The sequence below is a fragment of the Pan paniscus genome, chromosome 8 (genome assembly GCF_029289425.2).
Source record: "Pan paniscus chromosome 8, NHGRI_mPanPan1-v2.0_pri, whole genome shotgun sequence".
Classification (NCBI taxonomy): domain Eukaryota; kingdom Metazoa; phylum Chordata; class Mammalia; order Primates; family Hominidae; genus Pan; species Pan paniscus.
This window is the reverse complement of record NC_073257.2, coordinates 13,599,336-13,624,368: the sequence shown is the minus strand read 5'-3', so window position 1 is coordinate 13,624,368 and position 25,033 is coordinate 13,599,336. Positions and strand designations below refer to the sequence as shown.

The 25,033-nt window shown below is 46.3% G+C and overlaps 1 protein-coding gene across 4 annotated transcripts in view; it reads right to left on the bottom strand.

The window, feature by feature from the left end:
* Positions 1 to 25,033, bottom strand: part of WDR37 (WD repeat domain 37) — an 82,727-nt gene that overhangs the window by 40,634 nt on the left and 17,060 nt on the right. For 2 of the 4 annotated variants that reach the window (XM_055092351.2, XM_055092352.2), the window contains exons 1-8: positions 24,377 to 25,007; positions 20,892 to 20,988; positions 18,786 to 18,881; positions 18,415 to 18,479; positions 14,360 to 14,495; positions 12,548 to 12,619; positions 4,274 to 4,318; positions 1,567 to 1,643 (exon numbers count right to left, since the gene is read on the bottom strand). In XM_055092351.2, coding sequence (XP_054948326.1) covers positions 1,567 to 1,643; positions 4,274 to 4,318; positions 12,548 to 12,619; positions 14,360 to 14,495; positions 18,415 to 18,479; positions 18,786 to 18,881; positions 20,892 to 20,988; positions 24,377 to 24,415 — 627 coding nt within the window. In that variant the 5' untranslated portion in view covers positions 24,416 to 25,007. Of the gene's footprint in view, positions 1 to 1,566; positions 1,644 to 4,273; positions 4,319 to 12,547; positions 12,620 to 14,359; positions 14,496 to 18,414; positions 18,480 to 18,785; positions 18,882 to 20,891; positions 20,989 to 24,376; positions 25,008 to 25,033 lie in introns of those variants that run through there. The other 2 variants (XM_003827762.5, XM_008953093.5) reach the window with 1 other exon arrangement.

The window sequence follows — 25,033 nt, the reverse complement described above, 5'->3', positions numbered from 1 at the left end:
CTCCCTTTCCAAAAGAGAAAGAGGCAACAGGGAAAGGGTGGCGGGGCCCAAGCAAGTCCAAAACCCCACAAGGCAAACTCCACGAGCTCTTCAGGCTCCAGAGAGCCCCTCTTGGTCTGGATGCGCCACCCTCCAGGCATGCTGGGGCAGGGGCGTCACCCCCTTGGCTCAGCCTGGCAACCCCACCCCCACAGCACTGGACCATGGGCAACCTGGCCCTGAAACCAAGGAGGCTCCTACACTTCAAAACCAAGGAGGAAACAGGCTCTCGTCCTGGGACTGCAGTGAGAGCTGCAGCCCTGCCAACCTCAGAATCACCTTCAGGGGCATTCTTCCCTCATCTTGAAGGGTGGTAAAGGTTCTCGCCCAGGCAGCTCTGGTTTCTGTGCTGTGCAATCCCAGCAGTCTGATGCCTTCCTTCATTCTGTCCCCACCGTGTCCCCTCTGGTTCGAGCTGGCGGGGTCTCTGGGTATAATCCCATCTCCAGTCCTGGATCCTGCTGCGGTGGGTGCTTAAAGCCGTGGCTCCCACCCACACTCGCCTCCCTGTCAACTGACTGTTCAGACAAACCCTGCATGTGCTCTTCGGAACCGGCTTTCTCTTTCTTTTATCACAGGCACAGGCTGGGAATTTCCCAAATCTTACAAGTGCTCGTGCCCTTTCCCTTAACAACTCTTTCGGAGTATCTCTGTCCTTTCACACTTTATTATAAGCGAGGAGAGCAGCCAGGCTGCACCTTTAACATTTCATTCACAGGATCTCAGCTCAGCCAAGTCCTCGGCCATTTTGTAATGAGGATCACTTTCTTCCGGTTCCCTGTGACCTGTTCCTTGCCTCCTCTAAGCCTCAGCAGAAAGGCCTTCAACATCCACTTTTCCACAACATTCTGTCTATGATACCTACATTCTCTGAGATGCTAGAAGCTTTCTCTCCAGCTCTCCCCTTTCCTCTCTGAGCCTTCACCCGAGTCCCCATCGACGTCCGTATTTCCACCAACAAGCTCTTCGCAGCTATGGAGGCTTTCTCCAGCAGGTCCCTGCAAACGCCTGCAGCGTGCACCCATTCCCGGTCCCGAAGCCACGCCCACACTGCCGGCATTCCTTTAGCAGCCCGCACTCTGCGGCACTGAAATCTGTCTCAGTTGGCTCTGGCTGCCGTAACAAAATGCCACAGACCGGGCGACGCATAAAAACAGACATTTATTTTCTCACAGTTCTGGAGGCTGGAAGTCCAAGATCAAGCCAATTCAGGTTCTGGTGCAGGCTCATCCTTACAGACGGCCGCCCTCTGGCTCTGCTCTTACGTGACGCGGAGAGTGACAGAGAGATTGAGAACACAGGTGAGCTCTCCACTGTCTCCTCTTATGAGGACCTCAAGCAACCTCACTGAACCTTAACTACTACCTTAGAGGCCCAATCTCCAAATTCAACCATACTGGGGGTGACGCCTTCAACACTGAACTTGGGGGGACACAGACATTCCGTCCATGACAGATATTATAAATGGATTCTCAGATTCGCAGACATCAGCATCCTACACATTCGCAGGTAAGGAAAGGTGCTTACACTAGTGTCAGCAACAGGCTGGGGTGTCGGCAGCTGCACCGCGTATCTCCAGATATGAGCAGTCTGATCTCCAGAAGCTGAAGAGAGAAATCGGGGAAAATTACCCAAGGCACAGACCATGGTAAAATGTGCTCTTCACCACGACTATGGCTAAGCAGCAGCAGTCAGACCTTTCCAGCTTAGTGACCACTTAGTGAGATGAATGTACTTTTTACTTAAATAACTCTTTTCTGAGACTGCATAATGCTATTGAAAATAGAGTACATGTCCAAAATTGAGGAAATAATGATTACTTATAAAACTATTTCACCTTTCATTTTAGCATAGAAAGTCCTGGAAGTTCAGAGAAAATGTACAAATAGTAGATTTTCCTCTCCATCTATCTAACCTAAGAAACCCTATCATATCAGAACTTACAGCTGCAATCAACTCTGAGATGTTCGGGAAAGCGACACTCATCTCCATCCATTCAACACACACGCGGCCTTTCAATGGGCCAGGCACCTATCAGCACTGCTCATGTGTGCGGCTCCCGTCCCGCTCTGTTTTCAGCAGCCAGTTTGCGAGGAAACGCTTTGACTGAGGATTAGAAAGACAAAAGGACAGCACTGCGGGGCACAGAACAGGCCTCGGACACCAGCATGGCCACCTCTCACCCACACACGGGCAGGCTGGCTTCCACCTTCTCTTCACTGCCACCCAACTTCTCTAAAGGAGCTGCTCTGAGCTGATGCAGCACATTTGATGCAAATGAATGTACTGCCCGGACTTGCAACTCCTCCTCAAATCAACATCATGCCCAATCCCAGTCTAACCCTCCTCTCTCCATGCCCGTTACCTCACGTTTCCCTCTAACTCTCCTCTCTCCATGCTCCTTACCTCACGTTTCCCAGTCTAACTCTCCTCTCTCCATGCTCCTTACCTCACGTTTCCCCTCTAACCCTCCTCTCTCCATGCCCATTACCTCACGTTTCCAAGTCTAACCCTCCTCTCTCCATGCTCGTCACCTCACGTTTCCCAGTCTAACTCTCCCCTCTCCATGCTCATTACCTCACATTTCCCAGTCTAACCCTCCCCTCTCCATGCTCATTACCTCATCTTTCCCAGTCTAACCCTCCTCTCTCCATGCCCATTACCTCACATTTCCAAGTATAACCCTCCTCTCTATACCCATTACCTCATGTTTCCCAGTCTAACCCTCCTCGCTATCCCCATCACCTCACGTTTCTCAGTCTAACTCTCCCTTCTCTATGCCCATTACCTCCTGTTTCCAAGTCTAACTCTCCTCTCTCCATGTTCATTACCTCACGTTTCCCAGTGTAACACTCCTCTCTATCCCCATTATCTCATGTTTCCTAGTCTAACTCTCCCCTCTCTATGCCCATTACCTCACGTTTCCAAGTCTAACTCTCCTCTCTGTCCCCATTACCTCATGTTTCCTCGTCTAACTCTCCCCTCTCTATGCTCATTACCTCATGTTTCCAAGTCTTCATCAGTTCCTGGATGTGTCTGGTTCCACCCTCTTTTCCAGCCCTTTGGTTTGAATTTGGACACATCTAATTGCTACCAGTCTCCTTGCCCCCTTTTCAATCATCCCACAAACCGCCAACTTCGTAAGGTGTAAACTCCTTGTCTGCTTTAGTCTTCATACACGTATGAAGGCGAAAGTCAGCTATGTGGTCTGGGCCTGCTCAAAATGACTCTCAGGCTAACCCTCCCACCACATTTCTCTCTCACATAGAAACTCCAACCAAACCGCATGACTCGCTGCATCCCACACACTGGAAATACTTGTCGCTGGGGCTCCTTCTTAAACAACTCCACCTGCATGAAGGGGCCAGTCATCTCAACCTCAGTGTTCTATTCCTGCGTCAGCACAATTTGGCCCATAGGCGAAACCCAGACAGCCGCCCACTTTTGTGAGTAAGTGGACACAGCCATGTCCACTCATCAGTGCACTGTCCGCTGCTTTTAGGCTGCAACAGCAGAACTCAGTACTGGCGACAGAGCCTGAATGTCCCGCAAAGATGAAAATATTCACTGCTTACTCCTTTACAGAAAAATCATAAGGACCTCTGGTCTACTGAAAGCCTACACACATCCTTCGAGATCATCACCAATGTCCCTGGGCTATCATGGGGATCTGTGGGGGTCTGACAATCTCACAGGAAGAGTCCTCAGTACTGTAAGGCTACCCTCCAAAAGCGACCAAGGCAGGCACGTTTTTAAAACTACTCTTAAGTTATGGTAAATCCAAGCTACCACGGGTTAGATAAATTACCCAGAAAGAAGTAAAAATGCTGACATTGGCAACTTGCCGTGTCTCTGTGCTACTTTTCTCTTTTCCTCCATATCAGATCCCTACAATCTAAGGGAACAGAATGGTAACCACAGGGCCTCAAGGAGCTCCATCTACAGGAACTGCGGGGGGAACAGCAAACATGCTGATGCTGCATGGAAAGGCTTCAAGAAGACTGTGAAGCCATCTTCATCTCACAATAAATCCAACTGCTTATCCACTACTGTCTCTAGAAAGTACTGCTCAATGTATTTTCCTTTATCCATTTCTCATTTAATTCATAAAATGTCTACTAAAGATTAACTTTCATAAAAGCCATGGATTATTCTGCTACGATACGAAAGGAATATTTATAGTTGTTTTAAGACCATCTATCATTTTGTTCAATAAAGAAAAAAATCAACATACCAGTGAGAGCCAACTGCTCTGAGGGATGAAATTTGATAGAATTTACTGCAAAATAAAAATATGATAAAAACAGGTTTAAAGTGACAAAAACATGTTATCAACATTTATTAGCTATAGCGTGTATTTCAAAGTCAACATTAAAAGAACTATGAGTTCAATATTTGATCCTCCACTCAGTTAAGTTATAAATAAATGTGTGAATTAGAACACAGGCACAATAAAAACAACTAAGGTATGAACCACCAAACCGCTACAGTTTAGGACCCCAGGAAAAGGATATTCATCATCTAGTTCTTTTTACAGACAAAGATGTCATTTTTAGCTAAAAATAAATCAGGATTAAAAAAAAGAAAACATAATTATGACAACAGGTGAAGACAAATTATAGTGTGGCAGACACAATTTATTACCATAAGCCCCGCCCCATCCGCCTTCCTTCCCAGCCTAAGGACCCCAATCTGTTCTGTGACTAGTAGAGACCCCAGGACCCCAGAGAGTATAACCTCTGCCAGCCTCAGAGAATGAATCACGACTGGGTTACGCAGGCTATGATGTCCTCCCACTCTCCTTACAAAAGGGGTATTTGGCAGAGGTCTTCTTTTTTTTTTTTTTTTTTTTTTGTGAGATAGGGTCTCACTCTGGTTGCCTAGGCTGGAATGCAATGGCACGATCTCAGCTCACTACAGCTTTGACCTTCAAGACTCAGGTGATCCTCCCACCTTAGCCTCCCAAGTAGCTGGGACATAAGAATGTACCACCACACCTGACTAGTTTAGGGTTTCTTTGTATTTTTAGTAGAGACAGGGTCTTGCCATTTTTAGTAAAGACAGGGTCGGGCCAGACGCAGTGGCTCATGCCTGTAATACCGCACTTTGGGAGGCCGAGGCGGGCAGATCATGAGGTCAGGAGATCGAGACCATGGTGAAACCCCGTCTCTACTAAAAATACAAAAAATTAGCTGGGCACTGTGGCGGGCGCCTGTAGTCCCAGCTACTTGGGAGGCTGAGGCAGGAGAATGGCATAAACCCAGGGGGGCGGAGCTTGCAGTGAGCCAAGATCGCGAGCCACTGCACTCCAGCCTGGGCGACAGAGCGAGATTCCGTCTCAAAAAAAAAAAAGACAGGGTCTTTTGTATTTTTAGTAGAGACACGGTCTTTTGTATTTTTAGTAGAGACAGGGTCTTGCCATGTCGCCCAGGCTGGCCTCAAACTCCTGCCAACCTCAGCCTCCCAAAGTGCTGGGATTACAGGCGTGAGCCACCGCACCCGGCCAGAGGTCTGAGGAAGCTATCATTTTCTTGAAAAAGGAGCAGGAGACCCTGGCACTTCACCTTCCCCCTTGCTCCTGTCTTGAATGTAGACAGAATAGCTTGACATGTGGTCAGCAAGACCACAAGCACACACATAAATGCCAGCATTGAACACAGAGCCCGGCTCCACAGGCCTGACCTAGTCTGGAGCCCACACTGCCCACCTGGGATCTTCCCGAAGCAAACGACAGGAATTGGGATGGGGTGAGCTACCGTCAGTCAGCACCAGTCAGCAGAGCAAAGAGCTGACTCGTGTCACTCTGGGGACACTAACACTTATTTCCACCCCTTGTGAAGAAAATGCATGTCCCTAACGTAGAACATATAGGAAATTTTACCACATCTGAATAGGTTATCTCCTTAACAAAATGTTGGTAGCTATACCATTAGAATTATATTTTTTTAAGGAACTAAATGAAAAATGCTAGAAGATAGCCTCATTATTAATATTAAAATACAGATAACTGTGGGAAAAACTGGTGGAAACCGTGTACACTTATAAGCAATAAACTTAAGCACTCAATGGAGCTAAAACCAAACGATCACTAGAACCACTAACAAATAGTATTAATGCTTCCAATTTCAATGAGAAATTTTGGTAAGATCAATCATCAATTTTCACTTTATTATGTCTATCCCAACCCTCAGCTAATCACAAACGAAGCTGGGCCACTGTGAGGTAAACGAAGCTGGGCCACTGTGAGGTGTGGGTGGAAGGCACCGCACCACAGAAGGAGGGGTAGGACAGGCACATGGTGACGGGAGCTGTGGAGGCAGTTGCTTCGCAGCACTGCTCACCCAGGCAAAATAATGTGAAAACTGACCCCTGATCTTACAAAATCGGCACAGAATCACGTTGGGGTTAGGATGAAAACCACGCCTGTATAACGAGGCCCTCGAGAGAGCTCAATCACCCCCGGTCACCTTCCATAGTGGACGGTCAACAGGCCGGCTGGAGCAGGAAGGCCGGGGCAGCAAGTGAGCCATGATTTAAAGGCGCGGCAGCAGAATCCATGGCCACCTGACCCAATCCACAGTGGCCACGAGGGGAGCAGAAACGGGGATGCCAGCCATGGCTACCCTTCATCCAGTGTCAAAGGCACTGGCTCTTTCCATCACATGCACATTTAACTGTCATAAAATTTAAGCTGAAATCTAAAGAGAGAAGAACAAAGGGGACAACAACCTCTGCCACCAGTGTCACCTCTGCCTCTGAGAGGCGCAGACACAGTGAAACTGGGACCCTCACCCATTTTCCTCTCCTGGGGGCCAGAGCGGGGAGTCTGCTATTGGGCATTGTGCTCAGAGGACCCAAGAGGAAAGAGGCAGAGTGTGATTCAGGGTCAAGACCATCTCCTTGTAGAGTTGTACTGATTCAACTCCCACCAGCCCCACCACTCCCTTTAGTTAGGTCAACTTAAGAGATCAAAACATCTCCAGGCCGGGCACGGTGGCTCACACCTATAATCCCAACACTTTGGGAGGCCGAGGCAGGTGGATCCTCTGAGGTCAGGAGTTCAAGACCAGCTTGACCAACATGGTGAAACCCCCATGTCTACTAAAAATACAAAACTTAGCTGGGCGTGGTGGCATGTGCCTGTACTCCCAGCTACTCGGGAGGCCGAAGCAGGAGAATCCTTTGAACCAGGGATGCGGAAGTTGCAGTGAGCCGAGATCCTACCACTGCACTCCAGCCTGGTGACAGAGCAAGACTCCATCTCAAAAAATAAATTAATTAAAAATAAATTTTAAAAAAATACAAAATTTAGCCAGGCGTGGTAATCCCAGCTACTCGGGAGGCTGAAGCAGGAGAATCATTTCAACGTGGGAGGCGGACGTTGCAGCAAATGGAGTTCGCACCACTGCACTTCAGCCTGGGCGGACAGAGTGAGACTCCGTCTCAAAAAAAGAAAAATCCCCTAGTGGAAAAACACAAACACAAGTCCCCAGGAGGAAGAGGAGAGACACACGCAACACGACAGCGTGCCAGAAACACAGGCGTCTTCTCCCCTCTCCGACACCTCTCTAAATGCAGGAGGCATCCTGGAAGAAACAGGCACAGACCCACAAAGAAAGAACTAAAGAGACGAACTAAAGAGCGAAGAGTCGACACCGAATACTGGAGGCCAGAAGAGCAGATGGTGACGGTGAGTGGGTGAGCACGGGAAGGCTGAATTGCGGGTGAGCACGGGAAGGCTGAACTGCGGGTGAGCACGGGAAGGCTGAACTGCGGGTGAGCACGGGAAGGCTGAACTGCGGGTGAGCACGGGAAGGCTGAACTGCGGGTGAGCACGGGAAGGCTGAACTGCGGGTGAGCACGGGAAGGCTGAACTGCGGGTGAGCACGGGAAGGCTGAACTGCGGGTGAGCACGGGAAGGCTGAACTGCGGGTGAGCACGGGAAGGCTGAACTGCGGGTGAGCACGGGAAGGCTGAACTGCGGGTGAGCACGGGAAGGCTGAACTGCGGGTGAGCACGGGAAGGCTGAACTGCGGGTGAGCACGGGAAGGCTGAACTGCGGGTGAGCACGGGAAGGCTGAACTGCGGGTGAGCACGGGAAGGCTGAACTGCGGGTGAGCACGGGAAGGCTGAACTGCGGGTGAGCACGGGAAGGCTGAACTGCGGGTGAGCACGGGAAGGTTGAACTGCGGGTGAGCACGGGAAGGTTGAACTGCGGGTGAGCACGGGAAGGTTGAACTGCGGGTGAGCACGGGAAGGTTGAACTGCGGGTGAGCACGGGAAGGTTGAACTGCGGGTGAGCACGGGAAGGCTGAACTGCGGGTGAGCACGGGAAGGGTGAACTGCGGGTGAGCACGGGAAGGCTGAACTGCGGGTGAGCACGGGAAGGCTGAACTGCGGGTGAGCACGGGAAGGCTGAACTGCGGGTGAGCACGGGAAGGCTGAACTGCGGGTGAGCACGGGAAGGCTGAACTGCGGGTGAGCACGGGAAGGCTGAACTGCGGGTGAGCACGGGAAGGCTGAATTGCGGGTGAGCACGGGAAGGCTGAATTGCGGGTGAGCACGGGAAGGCTGAATTGCGGGTGAGCACGGGAAGGCTGAATTGCGGGTGAGCACGGGAAGGCTGAATTGCGGGTGAGCACGGGAAGGCTGAATTGCGGGTGAGCACGGGAAGGCTGAATTGCGGGTGAGCACGGGAAGGCTGAATTGCGGGTGAGCACGGGAAGGCTGAATTGCGGGTGAGCACGGGAAGGCTGAATTGCGGGTGAGCACGGGAAGGCTGAATTGCGGGTGAGCACGGGAAGGCTGAATTGCGGGTGAGCACGGGAAGGCTGAATTGCGGGTGAGCACGGGAAGGCTGAATTGCGGGTGAGCACGGGAAGGCTGAATTGCGGGTGAGCACGGGAAGGCTGAATTGCGGGTGAGCACGGGAAGGCTGAATTGCGGGTGAGCACGGGAAGGCTGAATTGCGGGTGAGCACGGGAAGGTTGAATTGCGGGTGAGCACGGGAAGGTTGAATTGCGGGTGAGCACGGGAAGGCTGAATTGCGGGTGAGCACGGGAAGGCTGAATTGCGGGTGAGCACGGGAAGGCTGAATTGCGGGTGAGCACGGGAAGGCTGAATTGCGGGTGAGCACGGGAAGGCTGAATTGCGGGTGAGCACGGGAAGGCTGAATTGCGGGTGAGCACGGGAAGGCTGAACTGTGGGTGAACACGGGAAGGTTGAATTAACCTGCGTGAAGAACGGAAAGCCAATAAAAAACACAAGCCAGGCACAAGAACAGGAAGAGACTTCTTCCTGCTGGGACAAGGCAGCCTCTGTGGATCCACTCAGACCCCCTAGTGGAATTAATTATAAAAGCTGCAGATAAACAGCAAAAAATAAACAAAAGGCTTGAAGTCATCATGGAAGCCCTGAGGCCCCCAGGCCCAGAGGCCCCAGAGGGAAGCACTGGAAGCCCCACTAGCTGAGGCACTCCCTCAAGGCACAGAGACCAGCCAGCGCGAGGGTGCAGTCCAGACGTGAGGGGCCGCGACAGGAACTGAGGCTGGATCCCTCAGGAGAGGCAGCCAGGAAGGAGTGGGCCAGCTGCTCGCCTCCCCCAGGCACTGACAGCACCTAAACTGGGCATAAGGGCGGACACCAAGCAGAAAGCAGCCTCTAAGAGCTAACACGGAGAGGACTGGCAGATGAAACTAAAGCTCAGGGCCTGTGAAGGCACACCCTTGAAGGACAACTCCCTTAGAACAAGGGAAAGCGAGAGGAACAGCAGAACCCCTAAAGCCTGAAACCCACCGGCCACCAACCCTTAAGTCAATCAAGGCTTGCCGTCCACTCTATCTGCTGGCCAAGGGAAAATTAAATCCCCTCTAGAGAACAGAAATGACTATGCGTGTATGTACACGTCTATGTGTGGATGCAGGCATACCCCGTTTTATTACCCTTCACTTTACTGTGCTTTGTAGGTACTGGATTTTTTACAAATTGAGGGTTTGTGGCAACCCTGCGTTGAACACCTAATTGCCACGATCTTCCCAACAGCATGTGTTCACTTCATGTCTCTGTGACACACGCTGGTAATTCTTGCAATATTTCAAACTTTTTCTTTTTTTTTTTTTTAATTTCTTTTTGCCAGCACCTTGACCTTGGATTTTTGCATTATTATTATATCTGTTAATAGTGACCTGTGATCTCTGATGCTACCATTGTCATTTTGGGGAGAGGCACAAACCACACCCACATAAGACCACAAACTTACTCAATAAATGTTGTGGGAGTTATGACTGCTCCACCAACCAGCCTTTCTCTCATCTCTCCCTCTGCTCAGGCCTCTCTACTCCGAGACAAGACAATACAAAAATTAGGCCAATTCATAACCCTACAATGGCCTCTTAAGTATTCCAATGCAAGGAAGAGTTGCACATTGCTCCCTTTAAATCAAAAGCTAGAAATGATTAAGCTTAGTGAGGAAGGCAAGTCAAAAGCTGAGACAGGCTGAAAGCTGGGCATCTTGCACCAAACAGCCAACTTCTGAATGCAAAGGAAAAGTTCTCGAAGGAAAGTAAGAGCGCTATTCCAGTGAACACACAAATGACAAGAACACCGATACACAGGAAGTTTGAGTGGTGGGGACTGATTAAACCAGCCACAACATTCCCTTTAGCTGCAGCCTAATTCAGAGCAGGGCCCTGACTCTTCAGTTCCCTGAGGGCTGTGAGAGGTGAGGGAGCTGTGGAAGAAAAGCCGGAAGCTGGCAGAGAGTTGTTTATGAGGTTTAAGACGCCGTCTCCACAACATAAAAGTACAAGGTGAAGCAGCAAGTGCTGATGGAGAAGCTGCAGCAAGTTCTCCAGAAGATCCAGCTGAGCTCATTGGTGAAGATGGTCACTCTAAACAACAGGTTTTGAATGCAAACAAACAGCCTTATATTGGAAGAATATGCCGTCTAGTACTTTCCTAGCTAGAGAGGAGACATCCATGCCTTCGAAACTTCAAGGGACAGGGTGACTCTTGTTAGGGGCGAATGCGGCTGGTGACTTTCAGCTGAAGTCAATGCTCACTTGCCATTCCAAAAATCCCAGGGCCCTTAAGAATTACGCTACATCTCCTCTACCTGTCCTCCATAAATGGAACAACAAAGCATGGATGACAGTACATGTGATGACAGCATTGTTGACTGAGTATTTTAAGCCTACCATTAAGACCTACACCTATCATAATACAACTGGCTCATTGACAATGCACCTGCTCACCCAAGAGCTCTGATGGAGATGTACAAGATGAATGCTGATTTCATGCCTACTAACACAACATCCATTCTGTAGCCCAGGGATCAAGGAGTCATTTCGATTTTCAAGTCTTAAGCTTTTAACCTATGCACATATATTTAATTTTTTTAACGTTTCTGAAGAGGAAATTTGAATGAGGAAACAGAATACAGCACTCATTCCTCTAACAGCGTTTTGCTCTACATTTGAGCACCAATCACACACACGCCAGGCACTGCTAGAAAACTGCAGGTGACACTGTGGCACCCCAGCCAGTCTGTGGGATGCCAGGGGAGGAAGACAGGTAAGAAGGCAGCACGGAGGAGGGGGTCTAACACGGGAAAGGCGCCAGCCTGTCTACACACTAAGGGGAAATGTCCAGGGCAAGAAAGAGAAGACACGGTGACAGCAGGAATGGCCGAAGGAGAGGAGGTCCTGGGAAAGGGGAGGGGAAGGCTCCACAGCTCATCAGGGCCCTGGGGACAGGCAGACAGGCGCTCAGAGCCACGGGCCCCACCCACACCTGTCCCTCTGTGCACACAGGCGATGCCACCTCTCAGCCTGGCAGCGTGGAGGGTGTGAGGGAGGGCGAGTGGGCAGGTGAAGAGGGCACTGCGGGGGAAGGAACCACACAGCACGTGCGAGAGGAAACAGAAACAAAGTCTGGTCAGGAAACTGGTACACACACAGCTCTAAGTGAAAAGGCAGAAAAGAGCTACGTGGACGCGTTCACTAAGTGGACAGTGTTAACTACGTGGACAGCGTTAACTACGTGCACAGCGTTCACTACGTGGACAGCGTTAACTACGTGGACAGCGTTAACTACGTGGACAGCATTCACTACGGGCACGCAAGCACATTCATGGAGTATCCTTTATTGAATACATCCAAGTTATCACTACATCAAAAGTAAACCTCTAAAACAGGTATGTATTTTGTGAAAAATAACGCACACATTTCAGTTATAAAATTTCCTACATATGGGTTATATACAACATTAAATAAAATGCAGACTAACATGATATGTACGTTGTTTAGGGAGTTAAGCTTTTCCCTGTTATTGAGCCCATACAAGCTCAAGACAGAGTTATCCCAGTCTCTGAACAGACCACACTGTCCCCTGACAACCGAACCAGTAAGGCTTCCTACACAGTAGCAGCTGGCTTTATCATGCACGATTTTAAAAACACACTGGAGAAGGCAATGGCCTCTGGCTACAGCACTCCTTAGGCAGTGCTTACCTGAGCCCACGTGGCCTGCGTACTTGACTAGGCACTTCCCTGTCTCTATGCTCCACAGCAAAGCCGTGTGATCTGCAAGATGGAAATGAAGAAGTCGGAACTTAACTATCATCAGTTTATAGTTTTTCAAATGAAAGAATAAGACAAATACTCTAAAAATGGGAAATTACACGACCACTGATATCTCTTCCACCTTTGATTCTATTACTCTGTATGCTTCAATTGATCAAAGAAAACATTTCCCAAATGGGAGAAGCTGTGACCCGTCTGAGGCCATGAAGTCAGCTAACGGACAAGCAGAGACTCGATTTCCTACTTTACTATCAGGCTGGCTGCATCCTGCTGGAAAATGACAGACAGAGGTCGTTCCCATCACAGTTTCATTATTTTATTAAAGTATTAAAATGTTCCAGAACATCTCCCAGAGTTCAAATTCAAACAGCATCCAAATCCAGTTACAACTGTTGAGATAAGCATGTCTTTGGATCTTTGGGTCTTTCTCTTATAGCCATTATTTTTTTAAGTAGATTTAATGGGAAAATCTGAGAAATAAGCACCAATTAGCCAAATGAAATTTCGGAAATATCAGAAAGGACCTTTTTATTCTTTAAAACTATGATTTCCAAAGCAATCCAAGGCGCTCATCCATGAAAACAGTTTCAAAGGAGAAGCAAGAACTTTCTTTGCTATTCAAGTGGTTTATCACATTCACTTCTGCCTCTAAAAAGCAGAGTCCAGTGAGTGATTAACGTCTCACAAGCTGGGACGGCATTTTCAATGAGCACCATTTGTAATTTGAGCAATTTTTATCTCAAGGGGTATTATGCCACCTTAGATAGCTTTCATAAAATATCTTTTTTCAGAGAAAACAATGGGTCACTTTCCACACTCTGCCCCTGTGATTCTGTGGGCAAACACCTGCTGGGGGAGGCCATCAGCCTCCACTGCTGGCTACGTGCCCAGGTAGTGTTCACTTTCAGTGAGTACCAAAGTCCCGTCCCTCAACTTTACTCCACTTGTGGGAAAAAAGTCAAATACATCCACAAATCAGAAACACACTTGGCTGTGGATAAGAAAAAGAGGGCCAGGCACGATGGCTCACACCTGTAATCCCAACACTTTCGGAGCCCAAGGCGGGCGGATCACAAGGTCAGGAGATCAAGACCATCCTGGCTAAACGGTGAAACCCCGCCTCTACTAAAAATACAAAAAAAAAAAAAAATTAGCCGGGCGTGGTGGCAGGCACCTGTAATCCCAGCTACTTGGAAGGCTGAGGCAGGAGAATCGCTTGAACCCGGGAGGTGGCAGAGGTTGCAGTGAGCCGAGATTGCACCACTGCACTCCAGCCTGGGCAACAGAGCGAGACTCCGTCTCAAATAAGAAAAAGAAAACAAATAATTGGAATACTGATTCCTCAACACGTTTAAGTTAAATCCATTCCAAACAAGTATTTCTTTCCTCAGATGCTTGGTTCACCGTGAGTTGCAACGCCCTACCCATGGGGACCTGGAAAAGACAGGGTGCAGATGCACATCTATTCATGGGAGCATGGAATGCAGGATGCAGCTGGACACCCACCCACGGGACCACAGAATGCAAGGTGCAGCTGCACACCCTCCCACGAGGCTACGGAATGCAGGACTTCAGGCCACAGCACTAAGCATCACCAAGGGCTAATGTGTGGGTTCCACTGACTCCTCCATGACGCTTTTGCATCTAGGGTTCCTCTGCCACAGAAAAGTGAATGTCCATCTCTCAGGGATTAGGCACAGCCATGCTTCCGCAGGCTGGCCAGGTCCGTGTGCGACTCACCGGCTGATGCAGTCCCGAGCACCACTGGCTGTGTCTTGGCCACGCTGACATCCCAGATTCCGTCCCGGTGGCCGATGTACTCCTTCACGAGCTGGCAGGCAGCTCTCGATGTCGTGGTCTTAAAGCTGGAGACAATCTGAAACCGAGATGGGGAGTCTTGTGAAACAATTTACTGAAGTAAATTTTTCTAAGTCAAGAAAGAGAAAACGAAAAAGACGTCTTGGAAAATGCACAAATCACTGACTAGGACAGTTAAAGCATCAAGGAACACAGCGCAAGTGTGAGCTGAAACGCCCTGTGTGGAAAGAGTGGCGGGTTCAGCTCCTATCACAGAGAATGCGTGCAGCTCTCACGGCGACCTGTGCAGGCTCCCCCACCTCAGTCTGGCAGCCAGGCATGGAAGGTCTCACTGCAGAAGGGTGGATTTAGGTGTTTCAGGTCCTCTCCCCCAAACCCAAACCATGAGACAAAATTTCCAAATTCTTAAAAAAAACAAATCGTTAGCTAGCCACTCAGACACAAAAAAGTCAGGAAGGACATCCCAAACCCTTAACTTTAGCTAATGACACTGATCGCTGTACATGTTCACATTTTGCTGTTTTTGAGAATTAACACCAACCACGTATCATCAAGTGTAAAAAAAGCCTGTGGTGGGGAGGAATCAAAAGACGACACTAATAGGTGTGCCGGTTTGCCCGAGACTTGGCGCTCGCTCAGAACAGGCACCAGCTATGAGGATGCAGGGCAGCGCGGCCGTGGGCCCCTGGCCTTTTGGACATGCTCAGCCCAGCAGGAGACAATGCGAACACATCACGGACCACAGAAAGGCATCGTCTCGAATGACGACACACACAGCAGACAGTTCTCATGCCCTCTTGTCAGGAAAAATATGAAGTGAGTGAGGAAGAAACTAATTCAACGCAACGATTTCTGCAGAGTTTGCTTTTTAAATTTTTCTTCAGTAAGAAAACAGCTGTCCAGCTGTTAAGTAAATCAGAATAATGTAGACTTTTCAGAATAAAACAAAAAAACTAAGTGAAGAACTAAAATCAGTGGCATTACACAACTTGTTTTAAACACTGATTTGGCATAGCCCTGAAAAACACATCTAAATTCATTCTTCCTAAGACCATGAAAGCACAACCCACTGTCACATGGATTTGGGTCCGCACCCTCGAGTTATTCTCCTCGGATACAGTGATATAAAAGGCTGAGGAAGAGGCCAACATTTTCACCAGTAACAGAAAGAACTTCCACTGCAACTGGTCACAGGAATTGCAAAAGCACTTGTTCAACCTCAAACCCATCATTATCCTCTTTTCTTTCTGAACACTAATATCCTATTCAATCCAGGAAAATTATGCCTCCACAACACGGGAGATGCTTTTGCTTACAGAAAGTGTCATTCAGATGTTAAATAATATTGTAACATTTTAGGAGGGAGTGAAATTAAAGGACACACACAACCTCCCACCATAATAAGCTGTGGTAAATTTCACTTTCCAAGTCTCTCACCATTTCTAACATTAATAACCGTATTGTAGTAAATTTCATTTTCCAGGCCTCTCACCATTTCTAACATAAGTAACAGTATTGTCGTAAATTTCATTTTCCAAATCTCTCACCACTTCTAACATTAATAACAGTATTATAAGAAACAAACTACTAGAGTTACATTCTTCACCTGCTCCATTCGCAGGGTAAGAACAGAGTGGCTCCTTCCCAGAGGCTCCGACTGCACTGCTGCTGGAGCTGTGCTGCTGGAGCTGTGCAGGGGATCATGTGCCATTTTCAAATATTTTCTCATGTGTTGCTTCCAAAATGCCCACTGCACTTTGACCATCTATTACCTTAACTCTTTTTCCTTAGAAAAGCTGACTTAGTCGTCATTACCAAGAGGCCCAACAAAACAGACTGAATTACTTAGAGGGAACGTTCATAACAGAAAAGCAGCAGAATGAAGCCGCAGACTGACGCTCACGCCCGTCATCCCAGATCGTTTGAACTGCGGCGCAATCTAAAGCACGGTTGTGAAAATGTTTGCAAATATTTTTGAGAAGATAAGTGTCTTTCTTTGTGGAAAAAGCCCTTTCTGATTTTTATAAGTTTCTTTAAAGTGGGCTGCAGGTTAGACTTCCTCACTTCCCTCCCCCGTAGGCATCAGAAATCTCATTAGCCACCCAGGAAGGGGAAAAACCTCTTCTGCGTTCACGTAACACACTTTTGTGTTCCCGCTATCCCACCAGGCACGTTACTTGCTTTTCGTGGCTCTGGGTCAGAAGGAGGGAAAGTAATAAAGCTAGACTGTAGCCTTTTTCTTGTTGCATTCATGCTTAGCTTTGGCACCAAGAATCCACACTGTAGTACGAATCAGAATATATTCTGTTACCAAATTATTTCTTCAATCTTCAGATGTCTTATATTTTCATAGTTATTTTTTACAATGGGTACGGGCAGTGTGCAAAGTCTATAAAGATCATTAGTAATATGCTTCTTATAAATTCAGATGAATTTCTAGTACCTAAAATGACTGGGCTTTAAATATCTCTAATACATTTTTTAAAGCAAAGCATTACTATACTTATCCTTACCCTTGTCCAAATCTTATTTTTTACTGCTCATGGTAAAGGACAACTTTATATAATCATTTCTTCCTCTACTTCAGTAATAATGAGAAAGTTTTGGAATTCCAAGACCATACATTGTATATATACAACTGTACACACCAGAAAAAGCAACATAATCCAAGATAATGTAAAAAGAAATTAAATGAGGAAGAACATAATTTCACACTTCATTATGAAGAAAAAGCTTCAAGTTAATTTATTAAAAAGTTCAAAACTTGTAAGTATAAGCTAGACATTACATGGCCAAAAAAAATCAAATAAATTAGCAACTTACATTCTAGATGTTATCAAAGGAAAGTACAGTAGAAAATACCAACAATTTCAGATTTTCTTTTGAATAACAAAGAATTACCAAAGACTATCAAGTGAGGACAAACGGCAGAAGGACTAAATTTGCTCTATTAATTGCAGTTAATCTTACTATAGATGTCATGCTGAATTAACTTTAAACTCAAGGAAACAAATTGGAAAAATAAAAAGCTAACAAGAACTACTTACACCATCATAGCAAGATCACTGAAAATTTCAATTTATCTTCTGTATCCTTGAAATATGCCAAAGTACAGATGCATACAAAATTACCTCAAAATATCACTTGATAGTAATCCATCACAGACAAATGAATTCCCAAACAATTAAACCCTTTCCACTTTAAGAAGGTCAGCACGAGATACTTTAAGAAAATGCAAAACACCATGAACATCCCTATTTGCCTCAGAGACAGACCTTCACTTCCTGATCACACTTACGAAAATGAGGGAAAGAACATAATGAACTAAAATGTAACTTTAGCTCAGAACATAATTTTCACTAATTTGTACCTATTTATTAGCTTCCTCCAAATTCAGACCCTTTATATTAAGCCAATTAACAACAGAAATTATATATTCCCTCTAAAGACAATATATTTACTAATACATCATATATTAATCCCTGTAGGTACTAGGGTAAGCTACTATGTAAATGCCTGCATAGTGACATTCTTTTTTTTTTTTTTTGGAGTCGGAATCTCGCTCTGTTGCCCAGGCTAGAGTGCGGTGGTGTAAGCTCGGCTCACTGCAACCTCCACCTCCCAGGCTTAAGCGATTCTCATGCCTCAGCCTCTCAAGTAGCTGGGATTACAGGCACCCGCCACCACGCCCAGCTAATTTTTGTATTTTTAGTAGAGACAGGGTTTCACCATGTTGTCCAAGCTGGTCTCAAACTCCTGACCTCAAGTGATCCACCCACCTCAGCCTCCCAAAGTGCTGGGATTACAGGCATGAGCCACCATGCCCAGCCAGGACATTCCTTTAAAAAACTAAATTTCCCTTAAAACCATTTATCTTTTTCTGCTATGCCTTTCTAATTGGAAAATAAACAACTTAAAGTACACATCTGCACACCTTAACCAGCACACGATGGCTCAAGAGCCAGTGGCCTGCATACCTTGCTGGTGGAAGCCTTGTAAGTGGTCTTCAGTTTCTGGGAGAGCTGGCTGGTGCTGTGACTGGCTGCAGGGACAGAGAGTAACAATCAAACACAATCACACAGTCAAAGACCTACAGCCTCGCAAATGGGTCTTGTGTCTTGCACAGGAAGAAAGGGGGCCCAGAAAGGCTCGTTTGACCCTAGTGACACAGAGCCATGGCAGAACAGGAACAAGAACCGAGCTCCTTATTCTCCTAGACCCACACCTGAATTAGATAGTTCGAGGTCTGCTGACAGCAAAACGCAAACCAGCCAGCATCCTTCACTAAATTCCAAATTTCCTGCATATATAATCTGCAGGACAAGACTTTCATGGGAATTCACCTTACCTTTTGTTTTGAGTTGGCCCTTACTCAGCTCTGCTCCATCAATCGCTTGTCCTTCAGCAGCTAAACGTTCATTAAGAGTGTCGATTTCCCTACGTACTGGGAAGAAAAAAGTTTTCAAAAATCTAAAGTATGTTTTTATGTTTAAGTGTACTCACCACTTCCAAAACTCGCACACAGAAAAAATGCTATATATTAGTGTTATATAAACAAAGACATGAATAATATTCTAATAAGCAAGATCACAATTCATAGAGTTCTCAAAAAACTAAAGAAACCATTCAAGGCTGGGTGCGGTGGCTCACGTCTGTAATCCCAGCACTTTGGGAGGCCGAGGCAAGTGAATCACGAGGTCAGGAGTTTGAGACCAGCCTGACCAACAGGGTGAAACCCTGTCTCTACTGAAAATACAAAAATTAGCCAGGCATGGTGGTGCATGCCTGTAATCCCAGCTACTCAGGAGGCTGAGGCAGGAGAATTGCTTGAACCCGGGAGGCAGAGATTGCAGTGAACTGAGATCGCGCCACAGCACTCCAGCCTGGACAACAGAGTGACACTCCATCTCAAAAAAAAAAAAGAAACCATTCGAGATACCATTCCAAAAGTAAAAGCTCACACACTTGCTACACTGTGGAAGACACTGCTATCAGGGTCTCAAAGACAGCACCTGCATTTCAACATAGTTTCCATAGTGCTTGATTCTGCACGATTAAAAACATTATTCTGGGCTGGGCACAGTATCTCATGCCTGTAATCCCAACAATTTTGGAGGCCGAGGCAGGCAGATCACTTGAGGCCAGGGGTTCAAGGGCCAACATGGCAAAACCCCTTCTCTACTAAAAATACAAAAATTAGCCAGGCGTGGTGGTGGGTGCCTGTGATCCCAGCTACTTGGGAGGCTGAGGCATGAGAATCGCTTGAACTTGGGAGGCGGAGGTTGCAGTGAGCCCAGATCATGCCACTGCACTCCAGCCTAGGTGATAGAGCAAGATTTTGTCTCAAAAAAAAAAAAAAAAAAAAGTTGAAATGATTTTTCCCTCTATGAATTGTAAAGGTGGACTCTTTAAAAAGGAGAATCCAGTATTAACATTAAAATTTCCAAAAGCAAAGTTTAAATGACAGAGGATTATATTCTCTTCATTATTCATCCAACCACACCACTTAGTTACAGAGTGAAAAACAGCTTAACAATGGAAATGCTCTTTGTTAGTATTCAACTTTTGGAATCAACCTGTAGATAAAGCATGAAAGACTTGATTATAGTTACATTTGTCTAATACAAATTTTATAGTTTGGGTGTGGTGGCTCACACCTATAATCCCAGCACTTTGGGAGGCCAAGGTGGGAAGACCGCTTAAGCCCAGGTGTTTGAGACCAGCCTGGGCAACACAGTGAGACCCTGTCTTTATATATATATAAATTTTACAAACACAAACCCTAGAACGAGAAAAACTGGCAAGTAATAGAGCAGCACAAAGGACCTGTTTATTTCACTGTGCATGCAGCATTAACACTAAAGTGGATAGATCTAAAACCAGAAGATGATTACTTACATTCACAGGACTAACCACCCAAAAGAACCAAAAGCAAAAACATGCAGAAAATGTCTTCCTTTGAAGAGTGCGATGGGCTTGAGGGGTAATGGTAGATTTCTTTTTAGACTGTCTGATAAATTTTTAAGCACATATGGCCATTACTTCCAAAATAAAAAAAAGAAAAATTAAAGCCAAGCTAATTCAAAATTGTTTTGATTTGTCTTTAATAAGTCAGATATAGTATATGCATCAATTTTCAAATGATGGTATATTAATAAAAAAGTAAATCAATGTTTTCTCAATTTATGGTGTACTTGGTGTAGGGAAAATGATAAGATCCATGTATTTTTTATTTTTTATTTTTATTTATTTATTTTTGAGACGGAGTCCTCGTGGGAATTATACCAGACCCACAGAACTGCAAGATGACAAATCTGTGTTAGTTTAAGCCACTAAAATAAGTTTAAGTTTGCTACAGCAGAACAGAAAACTAATATAGTGATGAATGTCTATTCATAAATTTGACTATGGATAGGTAAAGCTATAAAAGTATATTAAAATAGGAGATACTCACATTCTAAGTTTTCGATATAAAGGTTTTCAAATTCTCTTTCTATTTGACCAAACAGTTCCAGAAGTGTACTGCGAACCGAGGAAGGCAGTTTAGAATCCTGCAGAAGAAGACTTTGTTTAAAATGAATGAATGAATGAAAAACTCTAAGTACAAATATGCTTTTTCCAAAGTGAATTATCTTTTATTCTAAACTCTTATTTTGTATTATTACATATTTTTATATATAAAATGCTTAAAGAGTTTAAAGTTCCAAATTTCTGCCAAGGAGACTATAAATCAAATTGTATAAACAGCTACCTAGTATCATATGGGATTTGAAAACAAACACTCCTTCAAAATAACACAATTTTTCCCTTTACAAGAGAGGACATAAGCCTACCTTATTTTAAAACTTCCAAATTTGGAGAGAAAGGCGGCAGCTCCCATAAATGAACTATTATAAACAGCCTCTGAGTGCCATCATACGCTATCCTACAAGTATTTTAATCTGCTAGACCCTCATGGAAGAGGCACCTTTGCAGAGTTTCCGCCATACCCACTGCACTTCAAGCAAAAGCACAGTCACTCTTCCCATCACTCTACATAACACCTAAAAGAGTGTTGTGAAGAGGAAAAAAAGAAGAATTTCACAAAAAAGAGCCAAATGTCTATTAATTGAGTGAAAACATTAACTTTTAATTTCCTGCCCGGGCCACGCTCTTCATGCCTGTGTGTTTCCCGCACCCCTGGGAAGGCGAAGGGAAGGAGCTACATTGTCAAGTGTGGTCCAGCAAGTAAGCAGGTCCTGAGCACCAAACATATCACAGGCACTCGCTGCTTGGACCCACCAGTCAACAGGAGCCTGCTAGATACAGCCATGTGCCACTCCAACCTCCCTGAGGGCATGGCCTATGCACTATTTGGTATGTGTCCCCTACTCCCAACACCCAGAGTAATTTTCAAAAAAAATCCCCATCAAATATTTCTAAAATAGTGTTTCAATACTTACCTTTTTTTTTTTTTTTTTTCGAGACAGAGTCTCACTCTGTCACCCAGGCTGGAGTGCAATGGTGTGGTCTCGGCTCACTGCAAGCTCCGCCTCCCAGGTTCAAGCAATTCTCCTGCCACAGCCTCCCCAGTAGCTGGGACTATAGGCGCGCGCCACCACACCCAGATAAGTTTTGTAGTTCTAGTAAAGACGGGGTTTCACCATGTTGGCCAGGATGGTCTCAATCTCCTGACCTCATGATCCGCCCGCCTCAGCCTCCCAAAGTGCTGGAATTAAAGGCGTGAGCCACTGCGCCTGGCTGATACTTAATGGGACTTTTCAAATTTACATATAGCATAAACTTTTTTATTCTGATGAGTTGTAAACTTTTTTTTTTTTTTTGAGATGGAGTCTCGCTCTGTCACCCAGGCTGGAGTGCAGTGGCGCGATCTTGGCTCACTGCAAGCTCCGCCTCCCAGGTTCGTGCCATTCTCCTGCCTCACCCTCCTAAGTAGCTGGGACTACAGGTGCCCACCACCACACTCAGCTAATTTTTTGTATTTTCAGTTAAGACGTGGTTTCACAGTGTTAGCCAGGATGATCTCAATCTCCTGACCTCATGATCTGCCCACCTCGGTCTCCCAAAGCTCTAGGATTACAGACGTGAGCCACCGCGCTTGGCCGAGTTGTAAACTTTTAAAAAAGATGCACTATATTTATTAAATCCTTCTGAGATTAACTTAAAAGACAGAAATTTTAGGGAAAAATGACAGCATTTTAGCAATGTGAGTTTTACAGTTATCACAGATTTCTCACAAAAATTTTACAAATCACACACACACACACCCACACCCACATATATATACTACTTTAAATACTGAATCTACTGAATTGGTACTATAGCCTCTAAACATCCTTCTAAAACCAATGAAGAACATGAAAAAAGAAGAAAGGAAAATGTAACTATAAAAATTAAAACTAGGCCATCAAAAAGGACGTCCCAGCCAGGCACAGTGGCTCACGCCTGTAATCCCAGCACTTTGGGAGGCCAAGGTGGGCAGATCACCTGAAGTCATGAGTTCGAGACCAGCCTGGCCAACATGGTTAAACTCTGTCTCTACTAAACATACAAAATTAACCAGGAGTGGTGGCGGACACCTGTAATCCCAGCTATCTGGGAGGCTGAGGCATGAGAATCGCTAGAACCCAGGAGGTAGAGGTTGCAGTGAGCCAAGATCACTACCGCACTCTAGCCTGGACAAGGGAGCGAGACTCCGTCTCAAAAAAAAAAAAAAAAAAGAAGTTCCAATAACTATGAAACATAAGCTTGCACTGAACTGAGAATCACTATTAGTATTTTCCCTGCCCTGTGGCCTCTGCACGCCCCATTCCCTCTCTGTGAACATCCCTCCCCACAAGCATCACCTCCACAGAAGCCCTTCTGACTCCTACACGAGGCCAATCTCCTCCTACAGAATCAGTTCCTACTCATCTATACCCATCATGTTTTAAGGCTCTTATTGTTCAGCAACTAATTACATCATGTCATATATACTTGAATATTAAGTGCATATTAATATAAAAGTAGTTGCTAACACATGGACACAGGGAGGGGAACATCACACACCGGGGCCTGTCGGGGTGTTGGGGGGCTGGGGGAAGGATAGCATTAGGAGAAATGCCTTATGTAGGTGACAGGTTGATGGGTGCAGCAAACCACCATGGCACATGTATACCTACGTAACAAACCTGTTTGTTCTGCACATGTACCCCAGAACTTAAAGTATAATTTAAAAAAAAAAAACGGAATTGCTATGGAAAAGAAAGCTGAGAAGTCAGCATTAACCTCACTTTATAATCAAGAAACTAAATGCACAGAGAAATGAGGACTTGTCCCACTAGAGGGCAACTTGAGCCCAGGAAGAGCACGCTTACAAAATGACTTTCAACCTTTTCCATCAGTTCTCCCTTTCTGTGCCATTCAATTTCACAGACTCTCAAACGAGTTGTTGAACTTTTGGTACCACTTGAGAAAACTCAAGACACTACTGCCGTGACTCAGCAAAGCTTTTAAATGAATTTGTTCCATCACATTGACACCAACACACACCTGAAAGCACCTGCACGCACGTGCGGGAAGCAGCCAGCTCTTCAGGCCGCAGCCAGCACTGTGTGCACGTGAACGTCGCAGTTCTCGGCAACAACAGACCTCCTGCGCCTGCGCGAACCTGGCTTTCTAAACTACTTCAGACTGGCAAATCTGAGACGTATAAAGTTAAACCTAACACGATGTCTCCCTCAGACGCATCTGCCCTCTCTTCTGTATTGCTGCTCCTCAACAACTGAAAGGGCGTCACTCTACACTGTCTAGAACGAGACCACTCCTACGTTAATCAACACCTCCCTGTTCTGAGATCGCCCCCCTCACACCTTCCATACCAAACGCGTGCAGCAGACACCACAGCTCTCTCCCACCCACGGCAGGGGGAAGGGAGAGCACCTCACGCGGGCCACTTACAGAACATGCTGACTGGTCCCACTCCGAATCACTGCTCATTGAAGAAATGAGCTCCGCCCAGGGAGCGAGCGTGGGAGACACAGGCCAAAGGTGGTGCAGAGGACGAGGCCGTGCGGCTTGGAGACCTCTGAGCTACCTTCGTGAGGGTTACCATGAAATGCAGTCACCGCCTCTGCTGTGTCACAAAGGAGAATGGGCATTCAGGCCCCAGAGAAGAACACTTTCACCCCAGGCAGGAGACAACTCTAGAACATGCCAGCAGGGGAGGCTGCAGGGTTTCCACTGCTAGAAATGTACGTGAACCTACAAATTAGGAAAACCTATCTTTGACTGCTTACTCACACTGTCCAATAGGGTAGCCACTTGCCACATATGACTATGTAAATTTCAATGTAATTAAAAGTTTTAAAAATTAAAATTTCATGTCCCGGGACACTGACTACATTTCAAGTGCTCAGCAGCCACATGTGACTGGTGGTTCCCACATCAGACAGCAGATACAGATACAGACACTGCCCCCACCACAGGAGTCCTGCCGCATAGCTCTGCTGTCTCCTAAGTGCTGTGTTGAACGGGGTCCACAGGCCCAGGACCTCAGCATGCGACTGTGTTTGGAAGCAGGGCCCTGAAAGAGGTGGTGAGAGTAAAATGAGGTCA